This window comes from Mauremys mutica, chromosome 7 (genome assembly GCF_020497125.1).
Source record: "Mauremys mutica isolate MM-2020 ecotype Southern chromosome 7, ASM2049712v1, whole genome shotgun sequence".
Lineage (NCBI taxonomy): Eukaryota > Metazoa > Chordata > Testudines > Geoemydidae > Mauremys > Mauremys mutica.
This window is the reverse complement of record NC_059078.1, coordinates 29,827,480-29,854,523: the sequence shown is the minus strand read 5'-3', so window position 1 is coordinate 29,854,523 and position 27,044 is coordinate 29,827,480. Positions and strand designations below refer to the sequence as shown.

The 27,044-nt window shown below is 48.1% G+C and overlaps 1 protein-coding gene across 7 annotated transcripts in view; it reads left to right on the top strand.

Annotated features, from left to right (window-relative positions):
• The window catches only part of PC (pyruvate carboxylase), a 229,762-nt gene that overhangs the window by 83,327 nt on the left and 119,391 nt on the right, over positions 1–27,044 (top strand). For all 7 annotated transcript variants that reach the window (XM_045023189.1, XM_045023191.1, XM_045023190.1 and 4 more), the window contains 6 exons: positions 15,527–15,662; positions 16,153–16,337; positions 17,470–17,635; positions 18,126–18,271; positions 19,471–19,588; positions 19,910–20,061. In XM_045023189.1, the coding sequence (XP_044879124.1) occupies positions 15,527–15,662; positions 16,153–16,337; positions 17,470–17,635; positions 18,126–18,271; positions 19,471–19,588; positions 19,910–20,061 (903 nt within the window). The remainder of the gene's footprint in view (positions 1–15,526; positions 15,663–16,152; positions 16,338–17,469; positions 17,636–18,125; positions 18,272–19,470; positions 19,589–19,909; positions 20,062–27,044) is intronic.

The following is a 27,044-nucleotide window of genomic DNA, read 5'->3' as shown; positions in this document are numbered from 1 at the left end:
CAGAAGGGGCCAAGACATCTGAGTTCCAGTCCCAGCTCAGACGCTGAGTTTGTGTTAATCACTCACTGTTTTTCCCTTTCCTTATCTGTGCCATGGGGATCCCTGCTCTTTAGCTAAGCCCCTTCGTTTTCAGTTTAAACCGATTTTTTTTTTACTGAAACTTTTTGTAAAACCCGAGAATTTATTCTTCACTTTTATCTGTTTTTAACCCTACTTATGTATCATTCAAATATATTAAAAAAAACTTGTTTTATTAGGAAAATACAATACATTGCGGGAGATCTTTGTATTACGATAATACATTGGTCTGCATGTATATGCAAAGCTGCCTGTTGAAGTAAGTCTATGTAGAAGTCTAGAAGATGCAATAAACAAATGTAATGTTATTCGAATGGTTATTCCAATGTAAAGCTTTATCTGGGGATTAGAGATCTATTATTTTCTTAAACTCCGAGGTGGCCTTGTGTTTTGAGTTCTGTTTTAGTCCTGCAGCAAACCACACTGATGAACGGAATTCAAAGTATTAATCTATTGAATGCTTTTTCTCCATCTTTCCGTCCACCAAAATAAAGCCCAATATTTACCCAGAAAAATTAATAATAGTTTTTTGCACTGGTTTTTTACCTATCTTTGTTGTTGTGGTAATAAACACTGATAAATTCCCAGGAAAAATTAAATAAAATAAAAACTGAAAATGTAGGGCCCTATCCTTAGGGTACAATTTCCAAAGGGACCTGAGGGAGTTTCATATCCAATTCCTGTTGACTATTGATGGGAGTTAGGCCCTTATTTCCTTGGCCCCTTTGGAAAACCGCACCCCCCCCCCCCAGCAATGAAATAGAGCCCTCCTGGGAGTCATACGTGCTTATACAGCTCCTAGTGCAATGGGACTCTGATCTGAATCGAGGCCCTGGATCACTAGTGCAATTCAGAGAATAATTCAATGGGACAGTTTTCCATCAAAAATTGCAGTTTTGTTGAAAGGTCTGACAAGATCGAATGGCTGGAAGTTGAAGCTAGTCAAATTCAGACAGGAAGTAAAGCGCAAATTTGTACCAGTGAGGGGAATTAACCAGTGAAACAACTTCCCAAGGGCTGTGGTGGATTCTCCATCGTTGGCAATTTTTAAATTGAGGTGGAATGTTTTTCTCACAGTTCTGCTCTGGTTCAGCCAGGAATTAATTCAGGGCCGTCCTATAGCCTGTGTTATACAGGAGGTCAGGGGAGATTATCACATCTGAATACATCAGAGGGCTTAACCCGAGGGAGGGAGACGAGCTATTGAAGCTAATGGACCATGTTGGCACAAGGACAAATGGGAGCAAACTGGCCAGGAATGAACTGAGGCTGGCAATGAGAAGGTTTCCAACTAAAGCTGGACAAATAACTGATTTTTTTTTGTTAACTGGCAGCTCTGAAAAATAAAATTAAAAAAAAAGTTAGTTCAGGTCAAACTGAACCTGAAAACCTCAGCTGTTGATAAAGTCCATTTTGGGTTGAACAAAAAAATGCTGTAACTCTGCCACCAGATCTGGGCTGAATGCGGTGAGACGTAACAAACTCCATCTGCTTGGGTTTTGAAAAGATGGAGGGGTGATTTGTTTACAGTCTAAGGACCTTCTAGGGGAGAAAATCTCAGGTACCAACAGGCTCTTTAACTTAGTGGAGAAAGGCAGAGCAAGATCCTGTGGCTGAAAGTTAAAGCCAGACGCTGTCAGATGAGAAACAAGGCTCCAAGTTTTTTTAACAACTTTGACAATTAACCATTTGAACAAATGCCCAAGGGAGGTGATGGAGTCTCCATTTCTTGATGTCATCAAATCCAGACTGGATGGATGCCTTTTTGGAAGATGGTTTAGGCCTTGTCTACACTGGCACTTTACAGCGCTGAAACTTTCTCGCTCAGGGGGGTGAAAAAACACCCCTCTTAGCGCTGCAAGTTTCAGCGCTGCAAAGTGGCGGTGTAGACAGTGCACAGCGCTGGTAGCTACGCCCCTTTTGGAGGTGAGTTTTTCACAGCACTGGGAGAGCTCTCTCCCAGCACTGGTGCCACGGCTACACAGCCACATCAAAGCGCTGCTTGGTAGTGAAGATATAGCCATAGTGAAACACAAGTGATTGGGAAAATACAGGGGGAACTAGATAGAATTCCTTGCTCTGTGCTATACAGGAGGTCAGACTAGGTGATCTAACCGTCACTTCTGGCCTTAAACTCTATGAATTTATTAATAAAATAGATCCCAGCTTTGGTGAATAATTGCTAAATATTACAATGCTCTTACTTGCCACCCCAAAATTATCCATCTGTTGGCTGAATCTCTGCCCTGTTGATTTCCTATGTATACTTAGTGGCTTATCTGATTTCATTTTCCCAGTGTCTCTGGTTTGCACACACAAACAAGTGATCTGTTTACTATACAACAGAGTCACCTATGGGGCAAACTTTGATCCCCATAGTAGAACCTCAGCTTCCGTCATTCTATTTCACATCTACCCCCATGTGTTAAGTTAATACATAGGCAAAGGAGGCTACTGTTTAACTGGCCAGGCTGACGATGTTTGGAAATGTTCTGTCTTCTCTGGCCAAGTAGGGCAAAGGCTATTGCTGAGCTATGGGATTTCACCCAGCTCTTCCCCTTTCACAAAATCAATGACCGTCACAATTTTTCCCAGGGAAAATTTGTTTTTGCTCAAAAAGCAACCTTCCCCCCCACTCCAAAAATGAAAATAATGACCAATCTTAGCATTTTTCCGTTTCTTGGGAAAATTTCCCAGCCATTTTTTTCCATCTCCACAATGAAAGCTTATTGCCACTTTATGTTTAACAAAAATGCAGGGGCTTGGGGAGAAAACATGGGATTCTGTAATAAAAACCATATTGGGGAAGATTTAGCGAAAGGCAGGAAATGAGTCTGTTTCAAACCGGAAACAGCTTCAAAAGGTGTCACAAAGCATAGTCCCCTTTCTCAACTACTTCGGCAGAGAAGCAGGAGATTGTAAAGTCCTAATAGAACATGGAAGGTTACTTGGTTGCATGATGTTTGTTTTGTGTTTTTGCGTATCTTGCTGTTATTTGTATTACAGTATCATCTAGAGACCCCAGCTGAGATTGGGGCCCCGTTGTGCTGGGTGCTGCACAAACCCCCAATAACACCAATGGTTCATAATTCAGGAATCAGCCTTCAACAACTCATGGTGGGGCTGAACATCGTGCGATTCTCATATAACAAAAGGAGGGCTCTTTTGATTTGCCTTCTGGCTTTTGAACCTTTTGGGTTAATGGTTTCCAGCTTTTTTCTAGAACCCTAAGGGCTAGAAAATTGGTTGGGTTTTGTTTTTGTTTTTTATGTGACAGCTGTGATTTTCCCAGAAGCACTGACTCCGGGAGCTGAGACTTTATAAGACAAACTCTTTATATTTTGAGACTTATAATAGAATCCCACGTGTTTGCAGCACCCTGTGATTTTTCTCTCTGGAAGCATTCTTTATTTGGCACTGGGGTGGCTGCTGCTGGAATTCTGCATCCAGTTCTGGTGTCCACGATTCAAGAAAGATGTTGATGATCTGGACAGGGGTCAAAGAAAAGCCGTGAGAATGATTAAAGGTTTGGAAAACGTGTGTGAGAGACTCCAGGAGTTCAATCTATTCGTTTCAACAAAGAGAAGGTTAAGGGGTGACTTAAGTCTATAAATACCTACAGGGAACAAACATTTGATAATGGGCTGTTCAGTCTAGCAGCTAAAGGTCTAGCAAGAGCCAAAGGGTGGAAGTTGAAGCTAGACAAATTCAGACTACAAATGAGGCACACGTTTTTAACAAGGAGGGTAATTAACCACTGGAATCATTTAACAAGGGCTGTGGTCGAATCTCCGTCACTGGGAATTTTTAAATCAAGATGGGATGTTTTTTCTAAAAGATCTGCTCTTGTTCAAACTCTAAGTGCAGGGAATTTCAGGGAAGTCCAATGGCTTGTGTTATATGGGTGGTCAGAACAGATGATCAGAGAATCTGAATGTGTAGTAGAAGGTTGAGATCAGTCCTAGTCTTCCCACAGTGATCACCACGACCTGCAACCAAGTATGAACACTACAAACCACCTTGGAATTGACCACAGTTTTAGTTACCGAAAATCTGCTAATGCCATCGGTAGAGACAATATTTTAACCTTTCTAGGTTGGGAACTGGATGCTTAAATGTTTAAGGCCAGAAGGACCCATTAGATCCTCTGTTCTCTCCTCCAGTATAGCGCAGGCCAGAGAATGTCACCCATTTACCTCTGCATTGAGCCCACTAACTTGTGCCAGACTAGAGCATCTTCCAGAAAGGCTTCCAGTCTGGATGTGAAGCCAGAGGGAGAATCCACCACTGCCCTTGGGAGTTTGTTCCAATGGTTAATCTCCTGCAGCGTTAAAAATGTGTGTCTTGTTTCTAATGTGAATACGTCTGGCTTTAACTTCCAACCATTGGTTCTTCTTGGTCTGCCTCTCTCCACTAGATTAAAGAGCCCTTTAGTACCCGGGATTTTCTTCCCATGAAGGTCCGTATACACTGTAATCAAGTCAACCTCTTGATCTTTTGGAGAAGCTAACCAGCGGGTGCTCCTTCAGCCTCTCACTGTAAGGCTTTGTTTTCTAGGCCTCAAATCATAGGGATGGGGCATCCTCAACCCACCTTGCTGGCTCAGCTGGAGCCAGACGTCTGGCTGAATCTGTACAACCCTACTTTGCTTTGCATTTGGCGCAGGACGGCTAACGTACAGTAATGAAGTTTCTCATTGCAATGCAGAGCTGTGCTTCTTAATAGACCCCCCCCCCACCCTGTGCCATAAAACTGCCACTTAGGCATGTGCAATTGGGCATTCGACGATACAAGCTTGGCAGCCTCTTCCCCCTCCCCCGCAAAGCCGTATTTTTGGAAACCAACAACGGTGCATTAGCCAAACCCAGCTGATTGAAGCTAGATCCACTGTGCCCTTAGAGCAACTGCTCTGCTTGCCTATGCGTAGCTGGTTTGAGAAGGAATGAGCAAAGCCGAGGATGCATAAATATCCATGGAAGGCAGCTTTCGGTCACACAGGGAGCTGCCTGCCTCCTGACGGGCATCCAGTGGCTTAGGGGTGCTTGAGGGGGTGTTCTGAAGCTTGCAGGATGGGTGACCTATCTTATCGCCTGCCTACTGCTGTTGCACTGGCTCTGCTAACATTTGCCGATTGTTTTCTAGATCCTCATTTCTCTGGTGAACTGTCTCAGTTCGGGAGCTTTAGGGGAATCGCAGCCACTTTGAATGGTCCCTGTTTGCTCATCTGTAAAGACGACTTTGGTATTTCAGGGATGGAGAGGAATTTAGCTACCACTTTGGTCCATTATCTGGGCTGGGGTCTCTGGTTGAAGGCCCCAAATGACTGGCATTAAGAAATGGATCATTGCAGAACCCCTGTGTACAGAGAGTTTTCTCCTCTTGGCACAGTGATATTGACAGCTGATGCTGTGGCTCCACTGGACATGTACGTGGCTACCTGGAATGGAAAGGTAGTGCTCATCCAATGGGCAGTAATGGCACTGAATCCATCCATTGAGGCCTGGGCTTTTTCACACTGTCCTTATACCCTTCTGTCATCATGGAAGTGTTTAGTGGCCCTGACTGAGAACAGCGGCCCCATCACTGTGACAGGTGCTGCACAGACCCAGACAAGATCAGGGGGGCCTACGTTGTGCTGGGCACTGCATAGACCCCGACTGAGATAGGGCCCTTCATTGTGCCAGGCACTGCTCGGACACACAGTGAGAGGCAGCCCTGAAGAGCTCACATTCTAAATAGACAAAGGGTGGGAGGGAAAACAGATGCCCAGAGAGGGGAAGGTCCATAGATGCCCAGGGTCAGTGGCGCAGCTGGGAATAGAACTCCAGTGTACTGATGGCCAGTGCAGTGCCCTGTCCACTTGTCCTGCTCTGAAGAGCTTACAGTCGACACATGCACAGTAAAAAAGAGTGAGAGGGGAAACAGCTGATCCGTGCTGAGCCTCTGAGGTGAGGGATGAATGGCTGATGCCATTTGGGAGCAGGGATTCCAGGCTTTCAAATGGGCTAAAAAATGATGGGTTTCTGCCCCTAGTGGTGGCTGATGTAATCACAGAAGAGATGCAGCATGGGAGAAGCAAGATGGCAGGTGGAAGGACATGATTTGAGGGTGAGGTTATCCAAACAGGAAGGGCTGGAAAGGAATGCATCTCTCACTACTGCACTCTCAGCAGTGAGGCCAGGATAAGTTTCAATCCCTGGTGCCCATATTTTTCTGAGCTCCAATGAGGTTAAAAGTAGAGGATGTAAAACAACAGATTGTTCGTTTTTTTTGGTTAGCGATTCCAAAAAATCAAGAACATTGTGTGAGGTCGAACTGAGCACAACATTATCTGGAATTTTTGGCGAATCGAAAAGTTGAAAAGAAAATCATTTTGGGTTGAACAAAATGTTTTATTTCAAGCTTTTAAAAAACATTAAAGGAAATTTCAAAGCGAAAAGCTGTTTTGAATCAAAAGGTCAAAATGTCCCAATTTGAACAAGTAAATTTCAGTCTCTGCTGCACACGTCTATGCCCGAGCCATGTGAAAAGCCTGCCTGAATCGGGCTAATCTCTTGTAACATGCGTGTTCTTCATCACGTTCTGGCCACAGCAATTTGTGCCCTGTCTCCCATGCTTAAAAGAGCCAAGAGTAGCAACGTTTCACATGCTTTAAAAGGGCTTCTGGCAAATTCAGTCTGACAAGTGCAAACCCATTAGAGTCTCATGTCTAGCTCTTTATTGCAGTCGCTAGCACATGTAAATAGAAGCCAACTTTCAGGGATCTCGTGACCCAGGTGCCAGAGTTGGTGAGCCTGCTGAATGGATGACGGAAGCAGGCTGCCTTGGAACAAATTCCATGTTGCTTCATGGCTAAATCCCTGTTCCTTAAGAGGCTAAGTCAGAGGCAATGAGGTCTGGTGGATAAAGGCACTGGGTTTGGAGCCAGGACTCTTAGGTGCTAGTCCCTGCTGTGGCAGAGGAGTGGGATCTAGTGGTTAGAGCAGGGAAGGATTAGGACTGTTCTGAGCTCCGACCTTGGGCTAGTCTGTTTCTCCACCCAGCTTTTGTCTATGTATATTGTAAGCTCTTTGAGACAGGGACTGCCTCTGGTGTCTGTGCAGCACCTGGCCCAGTGGAGGCCCTGATCTTGGCCAGGGGTCTGTGCAGCACCCGGAGCCCCTCATTGCAGTCTGTGCAGTGCCAGGCTTAATGGGCTTCCCCAGTCTTGGTCAGGGTCCAGGCAATATCCAACCTAACTAGAGAGTGACTTGGGTGATAAGAAATAGCCAGCATGGATTTGTCAAGAACAGATCATGCCAAGCCAGCCTAAGTTCCTTCTTTCATGGGGTTTTTACTGGTCCAGTGGTGGGGGGAGAGCAGTAGATGTCGTATGTTTTGATTTTAGTGAGGCTTTTGGCACAGTCCCACATTACCAGGGGCAGCTGCAGGCACCAGCGCAGCAAGTGCGTGCCTGGGGCGGCAAGCCACAAGGGGCGGCCTGCCAGTTGCCGTGAGGGTGGCAGTCAGGCTGTCTTGGGCGGCTTGCCTGCGGGAGGTCCACCGGTCCCGCGGTTTCGGTGGCTATTCGGCAGCGGGTACGCTGAAGGCGCGGGACCGGTGGACCTCCCGCAGGCATGCTGCCGAATCCACATTACCAGCGGACCTCCCGCAGGCATGCCGCTGAAAGCCACCTAACTGCCGTGCTTGCGGCGGCAAAATACATCGAGCCGCTCCTGCACATTACAGTCACATAAGCAAACTAGGGAACTGTGGCTAGACACAGTTACTATGAAGTGGGTGCACAGCTGGTCGAAAGACCGTACTCTCAGAGTAGTTATCAATGGGTCCCTGTCAAACTCGGAGGAGATATCTAGTGGGGTCCCTCTGGGATCATTCCTGGGTCTGGTTCTAATCAACATTTTCATTAGTACCTTGGATAATGGAGTGGAGACTATGCTTATAAAATTTGCAGATGACACCAAGCTGGGAGGGATTGCAAGCACTTTGGAGGACATGATTAGAATTCAAAACAAATTGGAGAACTGGTCTGAAATCAACAGGATGAAATTCAATAAAGATGAGTGCAAAGAACTGCCCTTAGGAAGGAAAAATCAAATGCCCACCTACAAAATGGGGAATAACTGGCTAAGCAGCAATACTGCAGCAAAGGATCTGGGGGTGATAGTGGATCACAGATTGAATATAAATCAACAATGTGACGCTGTTGTGAAAAAGGCAAATCTCATTCTGGGGTGTATTAACAGGAGTGTCGTACGTAAGACCTGGAAGGTAATTGTCCCTCACTGCTCAGCCCTGGGGAGACCTCAGCTGGAGCACCGTGTCCAGTTCTGAGCTCCACACTTCAAGAAAGATGTGGGTAAATTCGAGAGAAACTAGAGGACAGCACTAAAAATGAAAAAGGTTTAGAAGACAACCTGACCTGTGAGGAAAGGTTACAAACTCTGGGCATATATATTGTCTTGAGTAAAGAGACTGAGGGGAGGCTTGATAGTCTTCAGATATGTTAAGGGCTGGCACAAAGAGGTTGATGATCAATTGTTCTCCATGTCCACTGAATGCTGGACAAGAAGTCATGGGCTTAATCTGCAGCAAGGGAGATTGAGGGCAGATATTAGGAAAAACTTTCTGACTCTTAAGGGCAGTTAAGCTCTGGAACATGCTTCCAAGGGAGTTGTGTAATCCCCATCACTGGAGATTTTAAAGAAAAGCTGGATAAACACCTGCCAAGGAGGGTCGAGGTTTAGCTGGTCCTGCCTCAGTGCAGGGGGCTGGATTTGATGACTTCTTGAGCCCTACACTGCTATGATTCGGTGAGGTCAGTGGCTGAGCCGTGACTAGAACCCAGGCGTCCTGACTCCCAGTTCTGAGTGTTATCCACAACAGTGCCTGTGTTTTGTGGGGCTTTTTAGTTGCAATTCTCTCTTTAAATCCCTACCCGACATCCATTTCTCTTCCTGAAATTCTCTTACACTGGGCGAGGCTTTATAAAAAGCGTTGGATCTGTGCAGAAAAACCAAAGTAGGAAAGCAGATCTAAGGGAGACAGAATTGTACGCTGTGTTGCTCCTGGCATGCCTAAAGCCTGGAGCGGCGAAAATCTCGTTAAGAGAGATTTGGAGGCGTTTGCAATCACTTTCTACCCTCCTGACTCCCAAAGAAGCCAGAGGAAACCAGTGCTGGGCTTTTCTTTTTATCTGTGTTTTGTACTTAATTAGAGAAGAGAAGGCGCTTTTTGCTAGTTTGCCTCCAGGAGATTAGGCGATTTGCTAACAAATTATTTCCATCACTGTTGGCTCCACGATGAAGCTGTTTCCTGGCCCACTGTGTGGCTTGGTGGAATGCTACCGGATGCGGGAAAGCAGGGACTCTGAAATGGACTGTGGATCATGGTGGTTACAATACTACTGCCAGCTCCGGCGATATTTCAGAGATTGTTAGGCCACAAGGGACTACTGTGATCAGCTAGTCAGACTTCCTACCTAACAACCCATAGGCCGGCCCTGAATTAATTCCCATTTCATCTAGAGCGGAGTTTTTAGAAAAACATCACAAACTGATTTAAAAATGGCCAACGATGGAGAATCCACCACATCCCCTGATAAATTGTTCTAATGGTTAATTCCCCTCACTGTATTTAAAAAAAAAAAAAAAAGGCACCTTATTAGTTTTTGTTCAAATTTGTCCAGCTTCAAATTCCAGCCACTGGATCTTGTTAGACATAAGAACATAAGAACATAAGAAAGGCCGTACCGGGTCAGACCAAAGGTCCATCTAGCCCAGTATCTGTCTACCGACAGTGGCCAATGCCAGGTGCCCCAGAGGGAGTGAATCTAACAGGCAATGATCAAGTGATCTCTCTCCTGCCATCCATCTCCATCCTCTGACGAACAGAGGCTAGGGACACCATTCTTACCCATTCTGGCTAATAGCCATTTATGGACTTAGCCACCATGAATTTATCCAGTCCCCTTTTAAACATTGTTATAGTCCTAGCCTTCACAACCTCCTCAGGTAAGGAGTTCCACAAGTTGACTGTGCGCTGCGTGAAGAAGAACTTCCTTTTATTTGTTTTAAACCTGCTGCCTATTAATTTCATTTGGTGACCCCTAGTTCTTGTATTATGGGAATAAGTAAATAACTTTTCCTTATCCACTTTCTCAACATCGCTCATGATTTTATATACCTCTATCATGTCCCCCCTTAGTCTTCTCTTTTCCAAGCTGAAGAGTCCTAGCCTCTTTAATCTTTCCTTGTATGGGACCCTCTCTAAACCCCTAATCATTTTAGTTGCCCTTTTCTGAACCTTTTCTAGTGCTAGAATATCTTTTTTGAGGTGAGGAGACCACATCTGTACACAGTATTCGAGTTGTGGGCGTACCATGGATTTATATAAGGGCAATAATATATTCTCAGTCTTATTCTCTATCCCCTTTTTAATGATTCCTAACATCCTGTTTGCTTTTTTGACCGCCTCTGCACACTGCGTGGACATCTTCAGAGAACTATCCACGATGATGCCCAGATCTTTTTCCTGACTCGTAGCTAAATTAGCCCCCATCATGTTGTATGTATAGTTGGGGTTATTTTTTCCAATGTGCATTACTTTACATTCATCCACATTAAATTTCATTTGCCATTTTGTTGCCCAATCACTTAGTTTTGTGAGATCTTTTTGAAGTTCTTCACAATCTGCTTTGGTCTTAACTATCTTGAGAAGTTTAGTATCATCTGCAAACTTGGCCACCTCACTGTTTACCCCTTTCTCCAGATCATTTATGAATAAATTGAATAGGATTGGTCCGAGGACTGACCCTTGGGGAACACCACTAGTTACCCCTCTCCATTCTGAGAATTTACCATTAATTCCTACCCTTTGTTCCCTGTCCTTTAACCAGTTCTCAATCCATGAAAGGACCTTCCCTTTTATCCCATGACAGCTTAATTTACGTAAGAGCCTTTGGTGAGGGACCTTGTCAAAGGCTTTCTGGAAATCCAAGTACACTATGTCCACCGGATCCCCCTTGTCCACATGTTTGGTGACCCCTTCAAAGAATTCTAATAGATTAGTAAGACACGATTTCCCTTTACAGAAACCATGTTGACTGTTGCTCAAGAGTTTATGTTTTTCTATGTGTCTGACAATTTTATTCTTTACTATTGTTTCAACTAATTTGCCCGGTACCGATGTTAGACTTACCGGTCTGTAATTGCCGGGATCACCCCTAGAGCCCTTTTTAAATATTGGCGTTACATTAGCTAACTTCCAGTCACTGGGTACCAAAGCCGATTTAAAGGACAGGTTACAAACCTTAGTTAATAGTTCCGCAACTTCACATTTGAGTTCTTTCAGAACTTTTGGGTGAATGCCATCTGGTCCCGGTGACTTGTTAATGTTGAGTTTATCAATTAATTCCAAAACCTCCTCTAGTGACACTTCAATCTGTGACAGTTCCTCAGATTTGTCACCTACAAAAGCCAGCTCAGGTTTGGGAATCTCCCTAACATCCTCAGCCGTGAAGACTGAAGCAAAGAACCCATTTAGTTTCTCCGCAATGACTTTATCGTCTTTAAGCGCTCCTTTTGTATTTTGATCATCAAGGGGCCCCACTGGTTGTTTAGCAGGCTTCCTGCTTCTGATGTACTTAAAAAACATTTTGTTATTACCTTTGGAGTTTTTGGCTAGCCGTTCTTCAAACTCCTCTTTGGCTTTTCTTATTACACTCTTGCACTTAAGTTGGCAGTGTTTGCGCTCCTTTCTATTTGCCTCACTAGGATTTGACTTCCACTTTTTAAAGGAAGTCTTTTTATCTCTCACTGCTTCTTTTACATGGTTGTTAAGCCACGGTGGTTCTTTTTTAGTTCTTTTACTGTTTTTCTTAATTTGGGGTATACATTGAAGTTGGGCCTCTATTATGGTGTCTTTAAAACGGGCCCATGCAACTTGCAGGGATTTCACTTTAGTCACTGTACCTTTTAACTTTTGTTTAACTAACCCCCTCATTTTTGTATAGTTCCCCCTTTTGAAATTAAATGCCACAGTGTTGGGCAGTTGTGTTCTTCCCACCACAGGGATGTTGAATGCTATTGTATTATGGTCACTATTTCCAAGCGGTCCTGCTATAGTTACCTCTTGGACCAGCTCCTGCGCTCCACTCAGGATTAAATCTAGAGTTGCCTCTCCCCTTGTGGGTTCCCGTACCAGCTGCTCCATGAAGCAGTCATTTAAAGTATCGAGAAATTTTATCTCTGCATTTCGTCCTGAAGTGAAATGTTCCCAGTCAATATGGGGATAATTGAAATCCCCCACTATTATTGTGTTCTTAATTTTGATAGCCTCTCTAATTTCCCTTAGCATTTCATCATCACTATTACTGTCCTGGTCAGGTGGTCGATAATAGATCCCTAATGTTATATTTTTACTAGAGCATGAAATTTCTATCCATAGAGACTCTATGGAACATGTGGATTCGCTTACGATTTTTACTTCATTTGAATCTACACTTTCTTTCACATATAGTGCCACTCCTCTCCCTGCACGACCTGTTCTGTCCTTCCGATATATTTTGCTAGTTTGCTAGACCTTTGCTAGACTGCAGAGCCCTCTGTTATCAAATATCTGTTTCTCCTGTAGGTACTTATAAACTGTGATCAAGCCAACGTGTAACCTTCTTGGTGTGGTTTCTTAAATCCTGGAGGCATGTGAGCCTGTCAGTTTTTCTTTTCAAAACAATTTCTGTCCACTCAGTTTAGGGAGAAAAATTGAAAATGGAACCCCTGAAGGCTAGATAAAAAGAACTGGATATTTTATTCTTTTAAAACAATCTCATGCTTTTTAAGCTGGTCTCAAGATTTTGAGGGGCCTGACTCATGATTAGGGCTCCCCCAAATTCACAGTCCATTTTGGTCAATTTCACAGTCTAAGGATTTTAAAAATAGTAAATTTCATGATTTCATCTATTTAAATCGGAAATTTCATGGTGTTGTAATGGAAGGGGTCCTGCCCCAAAAAGGAGTTGTGGGGGAGTCGCAAGGTTATTGTGGGGGGGGGGGAGTTGTGGTACTGGTACCCTTACTTCTGTGCTGGTGCTGGTGGTGGCGCTGCTGTCAGAGCTGGGCAGCTGGAGAGCGGCAGCTGCTGGCCGGGAGCCAAGCTCTGAAGGCAGAGCCGTTGCCAGCAGCAGCGCAGAAGTAAGGATGGCAGGTATGGTATTGCCACCCTTACTTCTGCTCTGCTGCCTGCAGAGCTGGGCCCTCAGTCAGCAGCCGCCACTGTCCAGCTGCCCAGCTCTGAAGGCAACACAGAAATAAGGGTGGCAATACCGTGACCCCCCTAAAATAACCTTGTGACCCCCCTCCCCCGCAACTCCCTTTTGGGTCGTGACCCCCCCAATTTGACAAACGCTGGTCTCCCCCCGTGAAATCCGTGTAGGGTAAAAGCACCCAAGAGACAAGATTTCACAGGGGAGACCAGATTTCACAGTCCGTGTTTTTCATGGCCGTGAATTTGGTAGGGCCCTACTCATGATTTTTGAATGTCTGGGTTTGCAATGCTGGGACACATGCTGGCTGTAAGCTCCGGGCACGATGCAGGGGCTCACACAGTCACTCCCTGTGCCTGGTAAAGTCTGCAGTGGGCGCAAAGCTCGGCAGTGGGGGGAAGAGCAATGGCGAAGGGGTCAGTTGCACAAAGGGAGCTCGGTCGCTGGGAACCTAGGCTCATTTGAACAAGGTGGGCTCGAATACAGCCTGAGGCAAGGGCGTTCCTCCAGGCACAGGGCTCCAGAAAGGACTCGGTTCTGTAAACCAAATGAGCATGAGCTCCTGCTGCAATGCAAGGGCTGAGATCTCACATGATCCTGGCGTGGCTCACCAGCTGGGGGTCGAGCAGGAGAGGGAAGTGGCATCACCTCTGTATGCGTCATCTGTGACTGTGATACTGCGTCCAGCTCTGGGGTGCGCACTTCGAACCACTGCAGTGAAAGAGGCACAGGAACAATCCAAGGGCAGGAAAACCTGCCTCCTGAAGAGAGGCTCATAACAATGCACCACTTTGCCCTACGTGTTGCTGCAGAGAAGTGGGGATCAGTGCCTATCCCCTTCCAGGGAGTGGAGACCTTGGGTCACAGAGCGACAGCACCTAGCCAGTCCCTGCAGCCAGTTCCCACACCCTGAGCCAGATCGAAGCCGGTGCCCCCTATTTCCCAGTCCCCATCCCTCTGAGCCAGCCAGTCCTCTGAGCCTGGGGCTGTATCAGAGATGGCACCACAGAGGGGAAAGACCCCATATTCCATTCCCCACCCTCCATAGCCAGCCAGTCCCCTGCCATGGACACAGGTTGGAGCCGGTGCCCTCTCAAGGGGAAAGGCCCCATATCCCATTCCCCTCCACTCCGTTCTCTCTCACACACCCAAGCCCTGACGATATTATCCAGACCAAGATGCCACTTTGCCTTTGCTGTGTTAGCAGCTCCTTTGTTCCGCTTGTCTCATTTCCAAGGACCCGACTGGGGGGAGAAGCCAGCCCGGAGCCTGATGACACCTGAAAGCTAATTTTGGGCCTGTGCGTCGGAGGCGCTATTGATTCTTGGCTGTAAAAATAAATCTGCTGCTAAACGCCTGGTGGTTTTTTTACCACTTCCCTGTTTAACCGCCAGGCGCGTGCTAGCTGCAGACAGGTTCCTCGGGCTGTGCACAAAGAGCCCTTTGCAGCTAGTCAAGCTGTCAACGAAAGGGCCGGGTGCATTGCTGCCCTCCATTTCCCCCATGCTCCCTGGGTGCCACCCAACCAGCTGCTTCTATTTCAGGCACTCCCTGCAACTGCTCCCACCTGCTGAGGGCTCTTGTGTGGCCCCCCCAACCCCGCCATTCTCCCTCCTCTCCTACCAGGGGCCACTCTTCTCCCAGCACTACAGGGGTCCCGATCTCAGTCAGGGTCTGCGCAGCACCCAGCACAAGGGAGCCCTTGAGCTGTGAATTTGTGCCGCTGACGGGGTCCCGGACTTGGTCGGGATTGTGCAGCGCCTGACACAGTGGAGGCCCTGATTTCGGTTGGTTCCTGTATGCGTGGCTGGAACACACACAATAATCGAGATGAAATAGCAGGAGGGTCGCTCTGAATTCAGACCCATTCATCCTAGGGCAGAATTCACATCCATTCACCTCTAAGGCACTAGTCCCAGTGAGATCTCCTCCTCGGCTGCAAATAGCCCGTTTGCCTCTGGTTAGGTGGGGATCTGGCTGCAGGAGGCCCCGGTTGGGCAGGCGTCTGGCTGCAGGGAGCCCTTTCTCTGGTGTATTCATATCCAATCGCTGAAGCAGGGGGTTCTTCTCCCAGCCCTGGCCCTGCTGCCCCTGGTGTCCGAGAGCCTTTGCAGAGGGGTACCTGTTCTCTGCACGTGCTGCCCTTTGCATCACCCTGACCTGCCCCCCCTGCGTGTGTCTCCCCAGATGCTGCAGCTGTGTTTCATGAGAGGGGGCCTCGGGTTCCTGGGCGCCAAGCGCCTCTGCCTGATCCATGCCGCCTTCCAGAGCACCCAGCGAGTGGAGTACAAGCCCATCAAGAAAGTCATGGTGGCCAACAGAGGTAAGAGATGCACCCTGCCCCCACTGCTGCCACCCCTCCCAGCAGTGGATCCCAGCAACTCCTCTGTGGCCCTGCTGCTGTGCTAACGCCCCATCCTGCCCCATGACCATGACCCCCCACTACAGGGGCAGAGGGTGTCCCCTCCCAGAGAACCAAGGCTGGAAGCAGGCCCCTTTCCATACTGATCCCAGCAGCCTTGGGTCAGGGAGCTGAGCCCCTCCTGCCCGACACTGAGTCTCCTTAGGGTGAGGTTGGTATGGTCCCCCAGGGCAGTGGGGGTGGGAGCAAACACGCCATTGAGATGCCGTGGGTCAGCCTCCCACTGGGAGTGATCAGCTGAGGCATCGTTGATGTGCCAGTCACACTTGGGGCAGCTCCCCACTCGCAGTGAGATTGGCTCAGGCTCTCTGCAGACTCAGGCAGCCGGTTACACTCCTTTGCCTCCATGCACAAACCCCTGTGGGTCACTCTTTGGTGTGTGTGTTTGCAGGGGAAATTGCCATCCGGGTGTTCCGAGCCTGCACCGAGCTGGGGATCCGGACGGTTGCCGTCTATTCCGAGCAGGACACGGGGCACATGCACAGACAGAAGGCGGATGAGGCTTATCTCATTGGGAAGGGATTGCCCCCAGTCCAGGCGTATTTGCACATTCCTGACATCATCAAAGTAGCCAAGGTATGAGAGGAACATGGGGGGGGAGGTTACAATTAATAATTAATATTAAGTGTAATAATGAACAATCATATTAGGGCTGTCACACAATTAAAAATTCATTGCAATTAATGGGGAGATTAAAAAAGATCATGATTAATTGTAGTTTTAATCACACAGTTAAACAGTAATAGACTCTCAATTGAAATTTATTATAAATATGTTTGGATGTTTTTCTACATTTTCAAATATATTGATTTCAGTTACAACACAGAATACAAAGTGTACAGTGCTCACTTTATATTATTAATTTGGATTACAAATATTTGCACTGTAAAAAAGATAAACAGAAGAAATAGATTTCAGTTCACCTCGTACAAGTACAGTAGTGCAATCTCGATGGTGCAAGTGCGACTGACAGATGTAGAATTTTTTTTACATATATGTGTAATTATGATATAACACAATTGTTATATTGTTGTATGTTGATTAATTACTAATAATTAATATAAACAATGTAAAATTTTAGAGCCTACAAGTCCACTCCGTCCTACTTCTGTTCAGCCAGTCGCTAAGACAAATAGTTTGTTTAGATTTACGAGACATAATGCTGTGTGCTTCTTATTTATGATGTCACCTGAAAGTGAGAACAGGCGTTCGCGTGGCACTGCTGTAATATAAAGTGAGCACTGTACACTTTGTATTCTGTGTTGTAGTTGAAATCAATATATTTGAAAATGTAGAAAACTATCTAAAAATATTTATAATAAATTTCAATTGGTGTTTTGTTATTAACAGTGTGATTAAAACTGTGATTAATTGTGACTATTTTAATGTAGTTAATTTGTTTTGCGTTAATCGCTTGAGCTAACTGCTATTGACAGCCCTAATTATGATTACTAATTACAAATTAGATTGGATTGGGGGTTTGGCTGGGAGTTCTGTTCCTGACTCTGGGAAGGGAATGGGGTCTGGTAGGTTACAGCGCAAGGAACTGGATGTCAGGACTCCTAGGTTCTGTTCCTGCCTCTGACATTCAACTGGCCTGTCTCCATGCCTCAGTTTCCTAATCTGCTGGGCACTTGAAGGGCTGTGGGTTTTAAAGAGCCAACGCACCATTTTTCTAATGCCTCTCCCCCTGTGTCTGTGTCCCTAGGAGAATGAAGTGGATGCTGTGCACCCCGGCTACGGCTTCCTTTCTGAGCGCTCGGACTTCGCCCAGGCTTGCTGTGATGCTGGAGTACGCTTCATCGGCCCCAGCCCAGAGGTGGTACGCAAGATGGGTGACAAGGTGGAAGCTCGCGCCATCGCCATTGCTGCAGGTAGGGGGTGCTCTCCCCTTGCAGCCAGTGCTGGCCCCAGTATGGTGCTAGGGGCTGCTGTGCTGTAGGGCATGGGGTGGGAGGAGCAGTATGGGCTGCATTTCCTTGCAGGCAGTGCTGACCCCTGAGTGGCACTAGGGGGCGCTGTGTTGCTGGAGGTGCTGCATCTCACATGGCTCTGCTCATGACTCACTATGTAGGCTGGAGCAAGCCACTCCCATTAAGTTTATTACAGTCGTGCCTAGAGTCCCCGACTGAGATCAGGACCCCGGTCGTGGTGGGCACTGCGTAGACCTCACCTGAAAGCAGGGCCCCTGTTGTACCAGGTGGTGTACAGCCATACAGCGAGAGGCAGTCCCTGCCCTGAAAAGCTCATGTTCCAATTAGACAAAGGGTGGAAGAGGAAACTGAGGCACTGAGTGGAGATGGGATTTGCTCAAGGTCAGTGGCGGAGCTGGGAATGACATGGCCTGTATCTGCTCTCTCCTAGGGGTCCCTGTGGTGCCGGGCACTGACTCCCCAATATCATCTCTCAATGAGGCCCATGAGTTCTCCAACAAGTATGGCTTCCCTATCATCTTCAAAGCTGCGTATGGCGGAGGCGGACGGGGCATGAGGGTCGTGCGCAGCTATGAGGTACTATTGATTCCAGAGCAAAGACACACCTGCCCTTAATACCCTTCTGGCTTCCTGGCCTCAGCTTCTGGGGCTGAGTGTGTCGGTGGCATCTGCAGCTTCTGTTCCTGTGGCTGGTGCAAGTGCAGCTACTCTGATTGGCTGGCACGTTGATGGCGCAAGAGCCTTCTCCTATGCATCCCATGTGAAAACCTCCCAGCCACAGTGATGGCTTCCTATGTCTTGGTGCCAAACCACTGGGCTCCAGAGCTGTCTCCCATGTATCATCTGCCGTCTCTGCACCCCCTTGCCAGAGGACAGCTACATCTCTTTAATTTCCCCTCCTAGAGGTCAGCTGGGTGGTGAAAACAGATGCGGTAACTTAGTGCAGTTTCAAGATAAACCCTTTATTGGGAATGGAAACTATATACAGAAATATGATAAAATCTTCCTGCTACGCTCAGGCTGTAGTCTGTGCCAGGCCTGGGCTGGGTTGCTTTGTCTCTGCTCCCAGCCTGAAGCGAGCCCCAGGAAACCCCGAGGCTGCATGAAGAGTGTACAGGAAATGTGACATCTCTACACTGCCTGGAGGACTCACTCTGTAGCACAGTAGAGAGAGAGGTACCCTAATTTTACCCTTTGCTCCACAGTGGATGGTAGCAGGGACTGAAGTAGGGTGACCAGATGTCTCAATTTTATAGGGACAGTCCTGATATTTGGGGCTTTTTCTTGTATAGGCTCCTATTACCCCCACCCCCGTCCCAATTTTTCACACTTGCTGTCTGGTCGCCCTAGACTGAAGGGACCTTACGTTTCCTTTATATTGGGAGCATGGGTGCTGGAGTGGCAGGATGCCTGGGTTCTATCCCTGGTTCTGGTGTGGACCTTGGGCAGGTCTCTTTTCTTTTTGGTGCCTCTATTTCCCCTCCCACCTTGTGTCTTTTTAGGGCAGGGACTGTCTGAGCTTTTCAGGGCAGGGACTGTCTCTGTGAAACACAAGGAACAATGGGAACCTCAATCTTATAATTTGCCAAAGATCACCAGTAAGTCAATGGGAAAACTGGGAATAGAACCCAGACTCCTACCAGCAGCCCAGCCTTCCAGACCACAGTCCTCTCCCAGAGCTGAGAACAGAACCCAGGAGTCCTGAGTCCTAGTCAAATGCTCTATTCACTAGGCCACACTGCTGATTCAATCTCTCACCTATCTGCCCCCTACAGGAGCTGGAGGAGAATTACACCCGGGCATTCTCAGAGGCGCTGGCTGCTTTTGGGAACGGGGCTCTCTTTGTGGAGAAGTTCATCGAGAAGCCAAGACACATTGAGGTCCAGATTCTGGGTGAGCCCTAATATCCCTTTGCCTGCCCAACCCAGCCCAGGATGAACTGGCTGACTCAGGGGGTGCAGGGAATGGGACGCAGGGTCTTTCCCCTCTAGGTGGCACCAGCTCTGATCCAGCCCCAGGGCGAGGGGACTGGCTGGCTCACAGGGGCAGGGAATGGAACGCAGGGCCTTTCCCCTCTAGGGGGCGCTGGCTCTGATCCAGCCCCATGGCTGAGGAGCACTGGCTGGGTGTTGCCTGCCTGGAGGCTCTTCTACACGTGACCCAGGGTCCCCAGTCCCTGGCAGGGGATCAGCATTGACTTTCCCTTCTCTGCAGGGGACAAGTATGGGAATGTGGTGCACCTTTACGAGCGGGACTGCTCCATCCAGAGGCGGCACCAAAAGGTCGTGGAGATTGCCCCGGCGGCTCACCTCGACTCCCAGCTCCGTACCAAACTTACCAACGATGCCGTCAGGCTGGCCAAGCAGGTACGAGCCACCCTGGAGAGCCTGGGGCTGGGAGAGCAGGGGATTGCAGGTTGGGATAGAGGGGTATTGGCAGAGCTGTGTGTGTGCAGAGCACGGGGCTGTGGATTGGGACTAGGGGAAGGGTGATTCTGGCTTAATTGTTTATTAGGAGCCTTTGCAGTGCTGGAAGCTGGAAATGGGCAACAGGGGATGGATCACTTGATGATTCCCTGTTCTGTTCATTCCCTCTGGGGCACCTGGCATTGGCCTCTGTCAGAAGACAGGACACTGGGCTAGATGGACCTTTGGTCTGACCCAGTTTGGCTGTTCTTATGCTAACTTTCTGGTATCATCTGTTTCACCACTGACCCTTTTTGAAGTACAAAATTGTTTCCTTTCCATCTCAAAACATTAGCTTTCTTCGGGAGGGCGTGTAATCCAGTGACTAGGACACTGGGCTGGGAGCCAACACTTCTGGGTTCCACTCTGGGAGGGGAGTGGGGCATGGGGGTTAGAGCAGAAGTGGATGGGCATCAGGGCTTTTCCCCTCTTTGTGCCTCAGTTTCCCCTCAAAGTCACTGTCAGAGCTGAGGATAGTCCTGATTCCCCACCCCCTTGCTCTGACCACTAGACCCCACTCTCCTCCCAAAACCAGGGATAGAACCTAGGAGTCCTGACGTCTAGGCCTTCCCTCTGTGTTAACCCACTAGACACCACTCAGCCGGGAATAGAACCCAGGAGTCTGCAAAGCCACCTCGTTATCCACCTGCAGAGCCCTCCTCAAAACTCTCCTTTGCTGTGATGCCTACAAAAAACGTGTCAGTGGTTAGGCTGTTCGTGTGCTGAGCCCGCTGCCCATCACGCTGCCCAGGACTGTCTCACTGTTTACTTGTACTTGCCCATCTGGTTCCATCCATCTCTTGTCTCTTGCCTTATCCTTAGGCTGGAAGCCCCTGGGGGGCAGAAACCCTCTTTTTGTTCTGTGCATTTAGCACGCTGGGGTCTTGGTTCATGACTAGGGCTGCTAGGCGCTACTGCAATTCAAATGGCAAATAACAAGAACCCTGACCCCCAGCTCAGTGCCCTTGTCCATTAGTCTTGAACCGGCCCGTGCTGACAGCTCTCTGAATTCAGGAGCCCACGTTGTGGGGTGGGGCCCATCTGTCCATCTCTGTCACCCACGTTCGGTAGCCGAGTCCTTTGCCGATGCACTGGAGATGGAGCAGCTGAATCCGATGGGCGTTAAAAATGATGGATCTTGACAGAGCCAGGGCCCGCTGGCGTTCATTCCGAGAGCTCCTGATCTCGGTCGTGGGGACTTGATGGCTCAACTTGCCAGCCTGATTGCATCCTGCATGGCTACGGTGTGTGGCCGGGAATCCTCTTCATTATTAGGTGTATCACTGTAGCGTCTAGAGCAGGGGTCCCCAACCTTTTCAGGACCAGGGACCGGTCGGGAGCGCTCGTCCCGCGGCTCAGCTGGACCGCCCGCAGGCACGCCTGCGGCAGCTCAACCGGAGCCGGTGGACCTCCCGCAGGCGTGCCTGCGGGCGGTCCAGCTGAGCCGCGCGACCAGCGAACCGTCCACAGTCATGGCTGCGGGAGGTCCACCGGAGCCCCGGGAGCAGCGGACCTCCCGCAGGCATGACTGCGGAGGGAGCGCTCGTCCCGCGGCTCGGGTAGACCTCCCGCAGGCACGCCTGCGGGAGGTCCACTGGGTCGGTTCGCGGCCCAGTTTCTAAGAGGCCGCGGCCCGGTACCGGGCCGCGGACCGGGGGTTGGGGACCCCTGGTCTAGAGGACCTGACTGAGATCAGGACCCCATTGTGCCAGGTGCTGCACAGACCCCGACTGGGATAGGGGTCACTGTTGTGCTGAGTGCTGCACAGACACTGGCTGATATTGTGGGGCCCTTACTGCCAGGCACTGAGCAGACACAGAGTGACAGCTCCTGCCCCAAAGAACTCGCAGTCTAAATAGTAAAACAAGGAGGGGAAACTGAGGCAGTGAGCGGGGAAGGGACTTAACCCAATGTCAAGGGTCTCCACATGCTACCATAATACATATAATAACACTAGAGCTCTGATTCCTCCTGCAGGAGGTGGTGATGGAACGTAGAAACTTAAATCCACTGGCTCTGCTGTATGGGAACACACCTCTTGAATCCCTGTCCGCTGAGAACCCCACTGGGATGCTCCTAGGCTCTGCAGTTTAGTAAAGCATCACTGCAGCTCTGAGCCAGACTAACTGCAGCGGGGAACTGGGGTAATGGAATCTGTCAGCTGCCCCCAGCAGAGCAGTGAGCTCTGAGTGTGTGCGTGCCTGTGTGAGATGTTGCCCCTTGCTGGAGATAATGTGGCTGGTGTGAGTGTGTGTAGTTTGGATTTCCCTTTGTGCACGTGTACCAATGTATGTGTGTGTGCACAGTTTGGACTTCCCAGTGTGTGTGTGTGTATGTGTGTGTTAAATGTGAACCTTATCCAAGCATCAGGACTCCTGGGTTCTATTCCCAGCTGTAGGAGGGGAGTGAGGTCTAATGGGTTAGAGTAGAAGGGGCTAAGAGTCAGGACTCCAGGGTTCTCTCCTTAGCTCTGGGAGGGGAATGGAGTCTAGTAGTTAGAGCAATGGGGGGCAGTGAACCCGGACCCCCAGATTTTATTCCTGGATCAGGAAGGGAAGTAGAGCCTAGGGGTTAAAGCAGGAGGCAGATTTCAGCAGCTGGATAGGGTGTGTTGAGGTTGAGGGTGCCTTGTGTCAAAGTGGAGACAGGAGCAGGTTGAGGCTTCATCTTCATGGTGGTGAATCATATTCAGATTTCTGCAAGGGTGGGGTCTTTGTCCCAACAAGCAGCATGAGATGGGGCAGGGGCATCTTGCAGATTCTGTCCTGGCAGTCGTAATGGGTGGCATCCAGACTGCAGCAAGGGAAACTGGGAGTTAAGATCTGTCCCATCCAGAGCAGTGGGGTTGGAGTTAACACCCCTTGGGATGCCCAGAACCGCTTCCTCCTTCTCAGGGTGTTCAGCTCAGGCTCCCTGCAGACTCAGGCAGGTGTCATCACACAAGAGATAAAAGATCAGGATGAAATTTTGAATCACATGTTTTCAGCACAAAATGTCCTTTTTGTCCAAAATGAACATTTTGTAAAGTCACAGATTCCAAGGCTATCAGGGAACATTGTGATCATAGCCTGACCTGTAGAGAACACAAGCCAGAGACCTTCCCCAAAAGAATTCCTAGAGCAGATCTTTTTTTTTGTGTGTGTGGAAAAACATCCAATCTTGATTAAAAAAATTGTCAGTGATGGAAAATCCACCCCAGCCCTTGATAAGCTTTCCTAATGAATAATGACTCTTAAAAATTGACACTTTATTCCAGTCTAAATTTGTCTAGCTTCAACTTCCAACCTTTGGGTTGTGTTAGACCTTCGGCTGTAGGCTGAGGAACCCATTATCTAATCTCTGTTCCCCATGGAGGTACTTACAGGCTGGGGTCAAGTCATCCCTCAAGCGTCTCTTTGTTAGCTAAATAGCTTGAGTTCTTTGAGTCTCTCACTGTGAGGTGTGTTCTCTAATCCTTTAATCATTCTCATGGCTCTTCTCTGAGCCCTCTCCGATTTATCCACATCCTTCTGGAGTTGTGGATACCCAAACTGGACCCAGGATTCCAGCAGACTTTGCACCAGTGCCAAATACAGAGGCAAAACAACCTTTCTAATCCTGCTCGCGATTGCCCTGCGTATGCATCCAAGCATCTCATTAACTCTTATGGCCACAGCGTCGCACTGGGAGCTCATGTTCAGCTGATTCTCCACCACAACCCCCAAATCTTTTGTGGAGTCACTGCTTCCCAGGATAGAGTCCCCCATCCTGTACGTATGGCCTACATTCTTTGTTCGTAGATGTGTACATTGACATTTAGTCATATTAAAATGCATGTTGTTTGCTTGTGCCTGGCATACCAAGTGATCCAGATCATTCTGTATCGGTGACCTGCGTTCTTTCTTATTTACCACTCCCCCCATTTTTGTGTCATCTGCAAACTTGATATGTGATGATTTTGTTTTCTCCCAGGTTATCAATAAAAATGGTAAATAGCGTAGGGCCAAGAACCGATCCCTGTGGGACTCCACTAGGAACACTCCTGTTCGATGACGGTTCCCTGTTTACAATTACATTTTGAGGCCAATCAGTTAGTCAGCTATTAATCCATTTAATGTGGGCCATGTTCATGTGATATCTTCCTTGGTTTTTAATCACAATGTTGTATGGTACCAAGTCATATGCCTTACAGAAGTCTAAGTATATTACATCAACCTTCTTACCTTTATTAAGGAAACTTGTAAATTTCATCAGAAAAAGATATCATTTGTTTGACAGGATCTGTCTTCGATAAACCCCTGTTGATTGACATTAGTTACAGCTCTGTCCTTTAATTCTTTATTAATCGAGTCTTGTATCAGCTGCTCCATTATCATGCCCAGGATCGATGTCAGACTGACAGGCCAATAATTACCTGGGTCATCCCATTTACCCTTTTTATATATTGGCACAACATTAGCTTTCTTCCAGCCTTCTGGAACTTCCCCACTGTTCTAAGACTTATTGAAAATCAACATTAATGGTCCAGTGAGCACCTGAGGCAGTTTCTGTTGAAATCTTCTGGCGTTTTGTCAAAAAGCTAGAAAGGGAAAAGTGTTATGGCCTGGAGCAGGACCCATGGCACTAGGCTCTGTCCAAAATCCAGACAAATTACTCTGGTGAACAGGAGATGCCAGGTGCTCATAGCAATGCAGGAGGACTATCGAAGCAATCCTGGTCCCTTCTCCCACAGTTGCTCGAAAAATTTTGTATGGGACGGTTTTCCATTGGAAAATTCAGTTTAGCTGAAATCAACAGGTTTTGCAGCAAGCTGTCAGTTTCAGCGAAATCTTAGTGCTTGGGTTCAATTTTATCATTTTGATATTTCAGTGTAATTGGTTTATACTAACAACAACAACAACCCTCAGCTCTTCACTACAGCTTTTAATCCCATGATCGCAAAGCACTTTACAAAGGAGGCCAGTAGCATTATCTCCATTTTACAGATGGGGAAACTGAGGCACAGGGCGGGGACAAGACCTGCTCAAGGTCACTCAGCAGTCCCGTGGCAGAGCTGGGCATAGAACCTACAAGTCCTGAGTCCCAAGCCAGCGCTTTAGCCACTAGGCAACACTGCCTGTTTTTTTGGACTTCGCTATTATATTAAAATATTTTTTTTTTTTTTATTTTTAATTTAGGATTTAATTCTAATTTAGTGTTAATTTTTAAATTGTATTTATACATATATTTTATATTATGTCATCTATTGATATATATTACATTTAATAATGCCTAATATACACTATTTCATATTTTGATATCATTTAAGAGCAAAAACAAAATGAAACGATACAATTTCCAGTTTTTGATTTGATGGCCTCAAGTCCAAATGTTCCAGGATTTTTGTTCTGGGGGAAATTTTGAAAATTCACCTCAGAACGAACAAATAAATAAATCGTGGAATTCCCCATAAAATGGAAATTCTGGTTCTCGAAAAATTCCAGGCCACCTCTAGTGATGTGACACATGCTCAGCTTTGGTAGAATCAGGCTTGGGGGAGGGGTGTGCAGAAAGTCTGGGAGTCAGGACTCCTGGGTTCTAGTCCCATCTCTGGGAGGGGAGTGGGGTCTAGTGGTTAGAACAGGGGGGCTGGTTTTATTCCCATCTCTGGGAGTGAGAGCTAATGATTAGAGTGGGGGGTGGGGCTCAGGAGACAGGACTCCTGGGTTCTACCCTTAGCTCTGCTTTGTGTTTTGGGAACGTGGGCTGTCAGAAGGAGCCCAGGGCTCCTGCGCTGGGAGAAGTGATTTGTGCTGATACCGCGGAGCATTGTGACAGCCAGCTCTGAGTGGTGACATTAGCAGCTGTTGTCTTAGCATGTCCCTTCCCCCTCTGCACTGGGGTCCCATTGTTCCTCTGTGAAGTGAGTAATTACCAGACTTCCTAACGAACTCCGTGCACCTCCCACTCGCTGACGGCGTGACAAGTTGGGGCAGCAGCTGCTGAAATCGACACCCCCAGTATGAAACATTCATGGACAGCCAGAACTCCTTCTATTCCTGGCTCTGGGAAGGCAGTGGGGTCTAGTTGTTAGAGTAGGGGGGTGGGGCCAGGAGTCTTGGTTTCTATCCCAGCTCTGGTGGGTGATGGAATCTCGTGGGTAGAGAGAGGGTGGCTGGGAGTCAGGATTCCTGGCTTCTATCCCCATCTCTGGGAGGGGAGTAGGGTCTAATTGTCAGAGCAGGGGGTCTGGGAGTCAGGACTCCTGGGTCTTATTTCCCAAGTGTGGGAGGGGAGAGGGATCTCGTGGCTGATTAGAATGTCCCCTTCGGGATTTACAGTCCCGCCACATGACTTTGGAAGGCAGGCAGCCGTGAAATTCACTGAGGGAGCATAAGCATAAGCTTCACTCCTGAAATTACCAGTGCCACCTCCATCTCTTATTATGAAAAGACAAAGCCAGCGGCAGAGCTGCTGCTGGGTTTAATTGTCTCCCCCTCCAGACGCCCGCTCTTTGTTGGCATCTGGACCTGCACAAGACTCCTTGGCAACCTCGTGGCAACCAATCCGTGATCCGCTTTAAGCCACGAGTTTGGCGAGCTGGGAGTCCGGACTCGTGGGGTCTATTCCCAGCTCAGGTGGTGAGGGGCGTGGGGTCTAGTGGTTAGAGCAGTGGGGCTGGGAGTCAGGACTCGTGGGGTCTATTCCCAGCTCAGGAGGTGAGGGGTGTGGGGTCTAGTGGTTAGAGCTGTGGGGCTGGGAGTCCGGACTCGTGGGATCTATTGCCAGCTTAGGTGGTGAGGAGCATGGGGTCTGGTGGTTAGAGCAGTGGGGCTGGGAGTCAGGACTCATGGGGTCTATTCCCAGCTCGGGTGGTGAGGGGCGTGGGGTCTAGTGGTTAGAGCAGTGAGGCTGGGAGTCAGGAC